The 13505-nt window shown below is 36.1% G+C and overlaps 1 protein-coding gene across 1 annotated transcript in view; it reads left to right on the top strand.

Annotated features, from left to right (window-relative positions):
- mtor (mechanistic target of rapamycin kinase) overlaps nt 1-13505 on the top strand; it is a 134641-nt gene that overhangs the window by 21983 nt on the left and 99153 nt on the right. The window contains exons 20-23 of the mRNA XM_016538036.1: nt 3083-3333; nt 5577-5663; nt 6359-6526; nt 12297-12409. Coding sequence (XP_016393522.1) covers nt 3083-3333; nt 5577-5663; nt 6359-6526; nt 12297-12409 — 619 coding nt within the window. The remainder of the gene's footprint in view (nt 1-3082; nt 3334-5576; nt 5664-6358; nt 6527-12296; nt 12410-13505) is intronic.

Raw genomic sequence — 13505 nt, 5'->3', positions numbered from 1 at the left:
CTGAAAACACATCTCTTTCATCTTCATTTGACCCTCTAACTCTAGCACTCTCTATTCTAATGCTACTTCTAATTTTATCTGCTTGTTTTTTTTTAGTTAAAAAACTTGACCCTCTAACATTTGCACTCTCTATTCTATTTCTATTCTAATGGCCAATCCATCATTTATTTGGGGAATTTTTTTATTTTTATTTTTTTAATAAGTATCGGTTCAGGCACCGTTTAGGCACCGGAACCGTTTTAAAAGTATCGATTTGCCACCGGTATCGAAAAAAAACCAAACGATACCCAACCCTATAGACACCCCGCTGTCTGCCACTGTAAACCAAATGAAAGGACTTGAAACCCTTAAGCGCAGGCAAACAATTCCAGGTTGCCTATTAACCCCACATCAAATGGCACATATATTTTAGGGCACGACCTGCTGTGTATGGGAAACAGATGACTGCATTACGTCATTCAGATATATACACACACTCACACACAGATATAGTTGTTTTTCACTGAGGTGTGTGTGGTAGAGTTTTATGACTGTAGGAAGCGGTCAGTAGCAGGCTGCGCTGCCTCCTGTGTCACATAGTGTACTGTAGTAAATCCTGCAATTTACTAACTCCTGATATCTTCATGTTTTTTCTTCCTTAAATTACTTTTTAAAAGGTGTTGGGAACATGGGGCAGTACCCTTTCAAAAAATACACATTCGTACCTTATTTACCTCTGAAGGGTGCATTTTAGTTCCTTAAAGGAGACATATGCCCCTTTTTACAATATGTAATATAAGTCTCTTGTGTGCCCAGAATGTGTCTGTGATGTTTCAGCAAAAAATACTAGGGATGCACCGATCCGATACTCGGTATCGGCTCCGATACTGGCATCCGATACCCACGAAAGGCACAAAAACATTATAAAGCACCATAAAGTTTTCGTGCACTATATTCCAAGCATTCTGAAGCCGTTCCATAGTTTAATGTGAGGTACAGATGAGTATTTAAGTCGTTAAATTCAAGTTCACGTAAACTCTTCTCTCCGCTGTGGCTGTCTGTCATTCTCCATTCAGCATTCAAACAGCGTGACGTGTTCGGTTACGACAGTCAAGACAATGAAACTCTCTCCAAGAGCACAGTAACTGAAATTTAAATCTGTTAAAAGAAAAGGCTCAATAAACTATCGCACAGATATAATTTACTACACATCAATATCTCTTCTCTTTGTGCTTTCTATCCGGAGCGCTGCGTGCTGTGACTCCGTGTTGCTTCAAGTGCATCATTCTGTGCACGGGACGCGCATAAACGCTTTGTGCCGCTCTGTATTGGAGCCTTTCATATTATAATACTTTTGCGCAATGAAAGATTATTAATAGCCTTTCTTGTTCTGTCCTATCTATCATATGTTGCTGCCTCCATTACTGTGCTATACATTTAAAAGAAATGTCTTTTAATTTTATTGTATCTATTTATATATAAATATTTACTTGTTTTTCATGAATGTATTTTACAACAATACAAAGAGCAATGTAACATTTAACCAGATTTAGTCCTACACTTATTCACTTTTATTTGTTCCCCACTAAATAATGTTATTTCACTAAATGTTTAGATTTAAAAAAATTATTGTGCATTCATGATTTTTCTAGAATAACTTTTGCTGCTGAATTATCCACTAACCTAGTTTATAATAGTATTTTTTGTCATAGATTATGATTATATATATTTTTTCATTTGTTATGTTTCTTTAAAATGAAGTTGTCTATATTTAGTAGATTGTGTTTAACAAACAAAACAATGATGATCAGGTCACCACACTGAGGTATAGAAATTCTACATTGATTAAAAAAAAAACAGTGCTGGTATTGGATCGGTATCGGCCGATACTCAGAATTTTTGGTATCGGATGTGAAAAAAATGGTATCGGTGCATCCCTACAAAATACCCCAAAGATCATTTATTATATGATTTTGAAAATGCCTATTTTGAGTGGAAGCAGAAACATGCTGTTTTTCGGGCCTGTCTCTTTAAATGCAAATGAGCTGCTGCTCCCCGCCCCCTTTTCCAGAATAGAGCTGCGCCTTTACAGCTCGTATCTGCTAAAAAACATCTGTTTTGGTTCTGATTATCATGTTTATCGCGCTACGGACAGAAAGCGGCTGTCACAGCATGTGAGTACTAAATTAAGTTCTCATTCACACACAAGTTTACGTTAAAAACACACGAGTTACAAAAACAGTCGGTTATGTCTGTGAAGGTAAACAGCTGGGAAATAAATTGCATGTTAATTTTAGATATGTGTGGCAGCAGCAATATACAGTAAATAAATCAATAAATCCACTGCTCTCTTGTCTCCTCTGAGGCTGGGACTCTAAACACTGTTCTGTGCTTGTCTGTGCAGCCAAAGACAGGAGATGGTCCTCACTGCAGAACATAAGATCCAGGGGGCGTGGTTGGATCCAGATCCAACTCCTCCCACCTTACATATACCTAAACCTACCCGTCTCCACCCCCTGACCCTAAACCCACCCATCTCCACCCCCTAGATGTGGATCCAACCACACCCCCTGGATCTTGTGTTCTGCAGTGAGGGGCTTCTGAAAGACAGAACAGTTAGTGTGTTTTGCTCAAACTTTCGCCATGGCATTAGAGCTGGTACACCATTGTCACTTGCGAAATCAAATGACTGCGCCGTGGGTGGAAATTTACAGATTAAGGGCCGGTAATATTATAATGAGATCCCTTTGCCACGTCACAAAGGGAGCGAAATCTGACGCGCTAATTTTTTCAGACGCTTGCAGAAAAAGGCTTACCAAAACAAAGTTACTGGGTTAATCTTTTTCACGTTTCCTTGGTTGGTAGATGCACCGGGGACCTGATTATAGCACTTAAAACCTGGATAAGTCAGATTTTCATGATATGTCACCTTTAAAGGTATGAAATGTACCTTTTTGTGTATGGTTGTATGAGTGTATTACTTCACTAATTTCACGGTTGTATTTCAAACTTAAGGTAAGCAAACAAACTCTGACCACCCACATGAAAGACTTAATATTCTTTCTGCGAAATATAATGACTTCTTTCACATTTGACGTTTCAGCTGACTACAGTACCAGTGAGATGCTGGTCAACATGGGCAACCTGCCACTAGACGAGTTTTACCCAGCAGTTGCCATAGTGACGCTGATGCGCATCCTGCGTGACCCTTCGCTGTCCAATCATCACACCATGGTGGTGCAGGCCGTCACCTTCATTTTCAAATCGCTCGGACTGAAATGTGTGCAGTTCCTGCCTCAAGTTATGCCCACCTTTCTCAACGTCATCAGAGTGTGTGATGCCAGCATCAGAGAGGTACGCTGCTATCACAGAAATGAGGTGGTACTTTCTTCAAAAATGATTTTAAATAGAATGTTAAAACATAAATCAGATGAAAGCCAGAGTGCACAAACATACATGTTGATGCTTTGCCAACGCATTGCAACACTTAACCTGTTTTTTTCCATTTATGAGGTGTATTGTCTAAGTGAGAATAAATCAGTAAGGTTCGACCAGGTTTCCATAGAAGTATTCAGGTTTATTAGATGTTAGGCTGGGTCAACAGAATTATTGGCATAATGTAAATTATAAAAAATCGTTGTTTGACTTGTCCCTCCTTTAAAAAAATAAAATAAATAAATAAGGTTACACTAAGGCAATTACAGTGAAAGTGATTTTTTTAGGTGAATTAGTTTTGAAGGATTTATATGCAGAAATGTGAAGATTATAATTGCATAACTGTATTTAACTCTTCTGTTAAAACTTGTGTATTATTTGAGCTATAAAGCTGTTTAAATTAAAATCAGTTGAGCTGAACTTGAATATGGAAGTTTTGTCCTAACAAAATTAAGCTCAAATGATCAGATAATAAATGAAATACTTCTAGCTTCTCAAATACAATAAATGCTTAAATGCAATTTCATTTCCTTATTTGGATAAGCATAACCCGTAACAAAAACAAATTTAAATATTTTGATGACTTGGCAAAGATTGCCATTTAAACATTCATATTTAGACCAAAACTCCTCCTATATCTATCTATACCTCCTATATCTATCTCAAGCCATACCTTGAGGTTGTTTTTTACTTATGGCTGGGATATTTAAAAAATGGAACACATATTAAAAACACCAGTCATCATATTTAGCATACATGACTATCATCATGTTTATGTAAATGCTAAAACAGCAGCAACCTGGTTAATTTGTTAAAAACAAGCTACCAAAATTCTACTAGCAATGCCTTACAACATAGTTGCATTTTTATTGGCTTTCTCTGACTTTCTGTTTTCAATCTTAAAACTATTTAAAATTTTATACAAGGCTTTGTCAAAACAACTACAAATGTTTATCTTGTGAAGCTTTACGATCAAATTAGTTTGATATTTCATTTTCATTATCAATTCAGTATAAACCTGTCAATTAAACTGTTAATCAGTTCTCAAATGATAAATCAAATGCTGAAATTGACATTTCAATAGACAAATCACACGATCAAACATGGGCTGGTTCTATATAACTTCTGAGGATCAATAGTTTACCCGCTTGCTTTGCTGCTTCAGAAGTCAGTATCTACTGTCAAGTTTTTAAACTGCATACCATGATGCTTTGTGCAGCTAGTAATTGTTTCTTGTAATTAGTGCATTATCACTTCTAACATTCCCCCAAATCAACCACAGTCATCAAAAATAATCAAAAACATAAAGTGCAACCAGCATTGTCCAGTTTACACACAAATGACTCTTATGAGCTGGGTTTCACAAGCTTTCTCAAAAGCATACAAGCCTGTTAGTTTTATGTGAAGTTCTAAGGTTTGTAAATAATTGGTATGGTAAAATTTCTCAAACTTTAAATTTCATTAAACCATCATATTAGCTTTGTGTCAAGCTCCAGCAGACTCTATATAAGGAAGCAAGTGTGAAGTAGTTTAAATGGAATAAGTAACTAGATTCTGCTTCATAGAGAACATTCAGGCGTAATTAAGTATGTAGTCTACATAGGAATATTGATGGTCTTCGTAACTTGGGACAAATAAATAACATTGAAAATCCATTGCACTGGCTCGGTGTCGGCACCCTGAGGGGCCCTGCTCCAGCCACTGTGGTCCCTGTGCCCCCCACCTTACAGATTCTACTGATTTAATTGATGCCTCAGGGGACATCTCATTTGAATTTAATTCGACAATTGCATTGTCTGTTTCAGCAATTGATTTGTGATTTGTTTTAAACAGTTAATCAGTTGAACACTGGATCGATAAATGAAATATCACAAACATTGTATTTAATTCTATTTCTCAAATGAGTAAATAAAATTTAATTTAAGATTTGATTAATCATTTTTGCTAAAATTTTGAAATGATTATTTGATCATTGGATTTAATTAGAATTTTCTAAAGTTAAAGAATTTTAAATTAAAATAAATTTAAATTCTATACCTTGAGCCTACATCAAATCAAGTTTCATGTACAGCCATCTGATTTTTTTTGTTGTACCTCTCCTGCCATCTCTTTTTCTCCTGCCATCTCTCTTTCTCTTATTTTTCATCTCTTTTTTTCTTTAGTTTCTTTTCCAGCAGATGGGCATGGTTGTGTGCTTCGTCAAGATCCACATCCGGCCATACATGGATGATATCTTCACACTGATCCGGGTGAGAGACTTATTCACACATCTTCCTGATTCTCATCTGAAACAAAGTATTAGGCCACAAAGACAAAAATGTGCACTTGATACCCTTAAAAAGGCTTGTTAAAAATGTTTTTGTCTTTTCTTTTTTTGCGCTTAAAGTCAGGGGATGTTAGTCCCATTGAGTGGACTAGACAAAGACTTGTTTCTTTTGTTTTAATCCCTGCTGTCACCCTGCAGCCTGAAATGGGTACCTCAAAGCCCAAATAAAACTGCTGGCAGGTCCTAGTGTCTTTAACACTTTGTCCTTTTGTGGCTCTCTTAGTACTCAACCAGTAGAGAGTACTGGCTGCTTTATGAAGGTGCTTAATTTCCACTTGCATCATCACTACTCCCAATTCAAGATTTTTTTCGCTGCTGTTCAGCACCACCGTTGAACTTGACATTGAATCCATAACTCTAAAATATTTATTAAATTATTTGTTACTATTATTTGGTAATTCATTTATTTTAATTTGTATTATTTTATTTAATGCGCACAATGTTTGCAGTGAGTAGTTGTGCAAGAAAGCATGTATAACAGAGTTTGAGCATTTTATTTGTTTGTATAAATAGTATTCTATTATTAAAAATACAAAAAACATTTTTCAGTATAAAAAATTGGTTTGCATCTTGGTCATGTTGGGAACAGTGCGATATACTGTGTTTTCTCTTCTGCAGGAATACTGGACTCCAAATAACCCCATGCAGAACACCATTATTTTGCTGATCGAGCAGATTGTGGTGGCTCTAGGCGGAGAATTCAAACTCTATCTGCCACAGCTCATCCCACATATGCTGCGAGTCTTCATGCACGATAACAGCCCTGGACGTAGCGTCACTATCAAGGTATACGCACGCTCGGATATGAGTGTTAAAGTAGCACTTCTAACTAGGATTGCTAAAAAATCAAGACTCGCTGCAGACTGGTCAAATGCAACAGTCAGCATGAACCACCAACAATGTAAAAATCATGAGGTAGTCTGACAGCGTTGCATTCAGCCCTCCAACAACGGCGTCTCTCATCGTGTCGATGGTTAGCCTCTGGTCTGCCTGTGCATGTTCATGTGTTTGGAAGAGGCATGGCTTTGCAGGGAGGGTGGGATCATGCCTTCAAAGCTAGCTTGCTGTTGATTATGGAAGAATATTTAGGGCAATTTTCAAAAGGAATTGCAAATTGTATTTTCAGTTGCGTTTTCCACATGTGGATGCATAAATTGTGACATAATCCAAACGCAATTGCAAATCTTGCATTACCGTTTCCGAAATCGCCTACCCTACCTATAACTATTTCAGTGACTGTCACTAATGAAGGTAGCACTGCACAGCTTGAAAATTAATTGATATTGATTTTTGTTGTTAATGTTTTGATTGATTGACAACAAATTTAAGGTTTCACAGAGCTGTTCGCACTCACCAAAGAATTGTCCATGAAACTGTTGCTGAAAACGAGGTACATTTAGAATAATTTTGAAATCGCATTGTGACTCCTTGGAAAAAAAACAACAACAGTAAATCAGTTTTGGCAATTTTCTGGGACTATAACTTAAGCCCTATTCGGACGGTAATTGTTTCTCAGGGGGACGTAAGTGATTTTCACCATTTACAGGGGGTAGTTGGTGATTTTTATGCCGTCCGAATCCAGGATGTCGGTGTTTTTCTCTCACCACCCCCGTAAAAATCCCCGGCCGAATTACCTACTGTTTTTTGACAAACACCAAGGTCGTGTGGTAATTTAATTGCCGTCCGAATCCACATCTCTGAGTTTACGAGAAGAAATCGATTCAAAATTCAGTGTTTAAACCCTTTTTGAGCACTCCCGAACACCCTAAGGTAAAGTTGTACTTCGGTGTAATTTGCTTACATATTTATTTCTGAAATGCTGGAAAGTATTTAAAATAACAATATTTCATAACTGCTCCACCACAGCGACTGGGAGCAGAAAGAGAAGAAAAGCACGTAAACATTCGAAATGGGTCTTAATTATGGCAGCAGCAGGTATGCAATACAATTTTAAAATGTGTATTATAAACAGATATATATCGCGTATAATTATATACAACTGTAGCGCGTCTATTTTCCTATTTTTAAACAGGAGATTTAAATAATTAAATAAAAAATAGGATTATATATTATAAAATATGCTTGGAATAATACAAATACATTTTACATAATAAGTATTTTTAAATACATTTTACACAATAATAAGAATACATTTGTAAATAAAATTCATTTTTTGTAAATAAAAATTTGTAAATAAAATTCAATGGAGGAGCTGAAATCAGAAAGTCCGAATCGGGCCATAACTTTATCAGTATCATTATTAATACATTTCAGTTATGATGCTATGTCTAAACAACCGATGTGAGTATATATACAAGGTCTGGAAGAGCTAGAGGTCTGCACAGGCTTTAAAGTGAAGCCCGAACCCGGCCCTTACCCAAGATCGTCTGACCCGACCCGACCCGAGCGGCACAGTTAAATTTAGAGCCCAAACCCGACCCGGACCCGAAATCTTTTTTTTTTTTTCACTCAACGAATAGCCAATTTTAAAAAATGCTGTATTTCACGATTGCATGCAACGGTCAGTAAGCAAATACATGTAAAGAAACAGAATCATTAAGGCTCACAAAAACACTTACCAGTTATGAAAGTTTATGAACATCAGGTGCAGCGGTCACATAAATTCTGCCGAGTTTTTGAATGGTTGTATACGACAAGACGATAATTCTTCCATCGTGCAAATTATGATCATTTTCGTCAGTTAAGGCTCGTTAGCATTCGGCCTGCTTTAAATCAGACACAGAGATGCAGTAAGATCGCATTTATTTGAGTTAATTAGGCTAATTATATCATTTATTTGAATTAGCGCGCACGGGAGAGAGAGAGAGATGAAAGTTGCGTGTGTGAACCTACGTCTGCGCGTCTCTCTCTACAAGCAATGAGGCTTAGTTCCTTCAAAAACAGCGATTTTACCCCCTCATTGCAGAGAAATATAAAGTTTTGAGTCAGTAGCCTGTCGAAGCTATTTTACTAATAAAAGTTACCCGTGCTGTGTTGTCGTGTGCAATAATGTGTGTGCGTGCATCTATGAAAGCAGCGTAGTCTGCATATAGTTTTAGTTTAGCTATAAACCCGAGCCCGACCCGAACCCGAAGCTACTCATTAAACATTAACCTGAAAGTATTTCGGGACCCGTCGGGCTCGGGTCGGGTAGCAGACCTCTAGGAAGAGCTCACAAAATTCTGCTTTTGGCCAATCATAAAGTTTTTCCAGAGCTCAAGAGATTACACAGTACTGTTTACAGTAATAATTTTAATAGTTTTTATAAATAAACATGCCCTAGATGGGCGACTTTGACTGTTGCACTGCGTCTCGCTGTGAGGTGAGTCACATCTCGAGATCCATTCTTCTTTTCCATTCTTCAGTGGCTCAGTGTTGTATGTTATTGCGCAGCATCACTAATTTTTAAAAGCAAAACTGCGTTCTGTGAGATCAGCCCCTTACATCTGTCACTCAAAAATCTAAAGCGCTTTTTTTCTAAATCGCGAGTTTACGGATATTTTGGTTCTAATGTGTGAATGGTATTTTAACGGTAGAAAGATAAAACACTGTTGCTTGTGTGAATTGCACATTTGTGTTTTTACCAGAAAAGTGGATCTGGACGTTTTACGGTAATTTACCAAATTCAGTGTGTGAAAGAATCTCATGTCTGCTGTCTGTGACACCTGTTTCACATTATTTCAATATGTGCTGAGTTCACCTTCAGGTGTCAGATGATCTCATCTCATATAAAACCTTCTTACGTGCCTCTTTGACGACCAGCGTACCCTTTTTGAATGTACTGTTCCCTTCTGTCTGATGATCTGTATTTCAGAACTATTTTATCATATATAATTTTTTTGCATTCATAGACTAGTGAATATTCAAAAACTAAAATAATATAAAAGATAATATAGTGTTTTTCTTTTTGTTATTAGTAATAGAAAGGCAAAATCTTTTTCTTATACATTCATTCTGTACATATGAATTTATTTAATTGAAATAAGTGTGTGAATATCTAATCAATATTTAATTACAAACCTTGCAAACATTAACAAATCCAGCTGTTAAATCCTCTGAAGTTTTGCAATTTGTGTAAAAAATAAGTATAATCTATCTGTGGTGGTCCATTCATGTGAATTGGATGCATAGAGAGTTAAATTATACTATACGAGTATAGAAAATTGGTTGCCCTGGACAACAGTTTATGCACAGAATGCCTCAGAGTCAGCCAGGTATTCCCAAAAAACATGTAATAAATCAAGCTAATTTGCAGCAAATTACATATATAAATGTGTGTTCCTGGCCAGACTGTGACCTGTGAAAATCCCCCTTCACACTTCAAAAGAAAGTCTTCCCAGAGCTCCTCAATCATTAGACGTCTTCTCCGCCAGTCTTCAGCCCCTGACAGATGTGTGTAGCTACTGGCCAAACCCACAGATCCCACTCAAGTAATTCAGCCCTACTTCCACATGAGTCCTCTCTCTCTGGAGAGCCCATAACCACCGTCTGCGTCACTGGGAGCACTGAGGTCACCCTGAAGGAGCTCTTAAACTGCCTGACAGTTGTTGCGGGACAGATAAGAAAACAAAAGCTCAGTCATTCACGTGAGCTGCTCTGTCTAGATTTGGACTGTTTCCCCAGAGCATCTAAAACAAATACGTTTATTTAAAAGATGGCCACCTTGTAGCAATATCTCTCTAAAAGGTTTTTACACTTTTTGCCACTTTGTTTTCTTGATTGCATTTGGAAAAGTATTCTTGAGTCGCATTTCATACTAATATAAAACAATGATAATTCATTTTTGCATAAATGAAGTCTGTTTTAGTTCTGTTGAAGTAAGTTTATGTATTTATTTATATATTTATTAGGGCTGTCAGTCGATTCAAATTTTTTATCTATTTAATTACATGTTTCGATCAATTAATCTAATTAATCGCAATTAATCGCAAAATAAATTTGACTGTGAAAATACCCACAAAAGATTATTTAAAGATATTTTTGTGTTAAATGAGAAAGTATCAAGTAGACATTACAAATTGTAGCTTTAGAAATATTTTATTTGATTCAACAAAAACATTTATTACACGTAAACATTTAGGCTACAACGGCCTAATGGAACATGGCCTACAATGGCCTAACTAACATAAAAGAAGATCGTTTGAGAAACATCTCAGTATTGTTTGTTCATACAATGGAAGTCATTGGTAAACAAAACAGCTTTGTTACCAACAGTCTTCAAAAATACCTTCCTTTACATTAAAACTCGTGATATTCGGGATAAAATCAGCACTCGTGTAATAGCCTACTGCTCTCCCTGCTCGTGTGATATCTTATGATATAAATATGAGACAGAAACTCATACAGAGGCATTTTTTGCACCAATATCTTGAATTTTAGGGCATAACTGCATTTATGGAGTTGTGGCCCTGCATCATATTTGTCAACAGTCAACTGTATGAAATGCAAGATAATGTACAGGTCTGGGACCAGTGCGTTAACTGCGTTAAAATATTTTAATGACGTTATTTTTTTTATAACTAATTAATTAAGTTAACGCGTTAAACTGACAGCCCCAATATTTATTTATTTATTGCATTGTAGCGTTCCAGTCACTTTACAAATTTACTGCAAAGGAGAAAATGAGCCAAACTTGTTATGTCTTGCTTGTGTGATGTCTGCGACTGGCCCTCCACTAAACCTCACTCACTGAATTATTATTATTATTATTTTATTTATTTTTTTGTTTCTAATGCTGTCAAGCTTTTCTTTTAGCTTTTGTTGTATTCCTCATTTCTAAGTTGGATAATAGCCAAAGAAATATAAGACAAACACTTATCTAAGCTTCATTTTTGTTTCATTTTAATAATAAAATGAGGCAAAGAGTGTTTTTATTTATTTTTGACCCTGGAGCACAAAACCAGTCTTTAGTAGCATGGATATATTTGTAGCAATAGCCAAAAATACATTGTATGGGTCAAAATTATCGATTTTTCTTTTATGCCAAAAATCATTAGGATATTAAATAAAGATCATGTTCCATGAAGACATTTTGTAAATTTCCTACCATAAATATATCAAACTTTTTTTTTTTTTGTTATACGCATTGCTAAGGACTTCATTTTGAAAAGCTTTAAAGGCGATTTTCTCCGTATTTAGATTTTTTTGCACCCTCAGATTCCAGATTTTCGAATAGTTATAATATTAATATTAATATAATATTGTCCGATCCTAACAAACCATACATCAATGGAAAGCTTATTTATTCAGCTTTCAGATGATGTATAAATCTCAATTTTGAAAAATTGACCCTTATGACTGGTTTTGAGGTCCATGGTCACATTTATGATTAATGTGTTCATTGCTACAGTATGTGCATGACTCTTCGAAAATGTGATATTTTTTCAATAAACTTTTTTTTTTTTTAATAATTGTCTATAATGTATATGGGTCACTGTGTGCCAAGTGCTAAGATGTAGCTCCGATTCATTTAACAGGCGTTTGGCAGAGATGCACTGTTTTTCTTGATGCACCAGTTTCACAGTTTTCAGGCAAACTTCTTCCTTATGTCTCCTAGCTGCTCATGGCCATCCAGCTGTTTGGAGCTAACCTGGATGATTACCTCCACCTACTGCTGCCACCCGTTGTGAAACTGTTCGATGCCCCTGATGTCCCCCTGCAGGCCCGCAAGTCAGTATGAAAATCTTCTGCTCTCATCAAGCTCCATAAGAAATACATTTCCTTTAAAACAAGTGTTATTCAAACAAGTGAAGTAGTGAACTTAAACATTAACTGTGTATAGCTGAAATACTTGCATGATAGGTGGATGACAGTTTTTATTTTAATACTCTATACTTCTTATAAAAGAGTATCTTTGATTATATAGCTTTTTCCTGAAGTCAACATGAATCACCTATTTTATTGCTGTAATATGACATGTTTGCAAGGAAAACGGAATATATTAATTCAGAAAGAGCTTGATTTTATTTCTTAAGGAATTGATTGGATGGTAAAAAAAATCGCTGTTCCTTATCAGAATGGAGCCACACCTGAATGAAAAAGCTTTCTGTAATAAAGTCTAAATATTTATAGTGCTGTGAAAATGTATTTGACCCTATCCGAAATTTCTTCTTTTTGTGTATATTTCATATTAAATAGCTTTAGATCTTAATAATGAAATACAACATTTACATTTAGCAGACGCTTTTATCTAAATGAGGACAATGGAAGCAATCAAAATCAACAAAAGAGCAATGATATGCAAGTGCTATAACAAGTCTCAGTTAGCTTAATGCAGTACACGTAGCAAGGTTTTTTTATTTTTTATTATATAATAAAAAGAAAACAGATAGAATAGAAAAAGATTAGAGCAAGCTAGTGTTAGAGGCCTTTTTTGCTTTTACATTCTCTTTTAGGATTTTCTGATAGAGAGCAGAATTCATGTTTCCCTCAATTATTTCACGTTACCCAGGCCCTAAACCAGCAAAGCATCCCCACATCAGCACACTGCCACCACCATGCTTGAGCGCAGGTATGATATTCTTTTTGTGGAATTCGGTGTTTGGTTTAGCCCAGATGTAATAGGACTCGTTTTCCAAAGGGCTCCCCTTTCACTTCATTAGCTCACGCAACATTCTCTCAAAACATTTGAGGTCATCAAGGTATGTTTTGGCAAAATTCAGATGAGCCTTAATGTTCTTCTGGGTTAGCAGTGGTTTTCGCCTCACCACTCTTCCAGGGATGCCATTTTTGGCCAGTGTTTGGACAGTGACTTTTATTGATGCAA

This window comes from Sinocyclocheilus rhinocerous, unplaced genomic scaffold (genome assembly GCF_001515625.1).
Source record: "Sinocyclocheilus rhinocerous isolate Xijiao unplaced genomic scaffold, SAMN03320098_v1.1 scaffold1599, whole genome shotgun sequence".
Taxonomy (NCBI): domain Eukaryota; kingdom Metazoa; phylum Chordata; class Actinopteri; order Cypriniformes; family Cyprinidae; genus Sinocyclocheilus; species Sinocyclocheilus rhinocerous.
The sequence above is the reverse complement of the archived record's forward strand: the minus strand, read 5'-3'. Positions and strand labels throughout refer to the sequence as shown.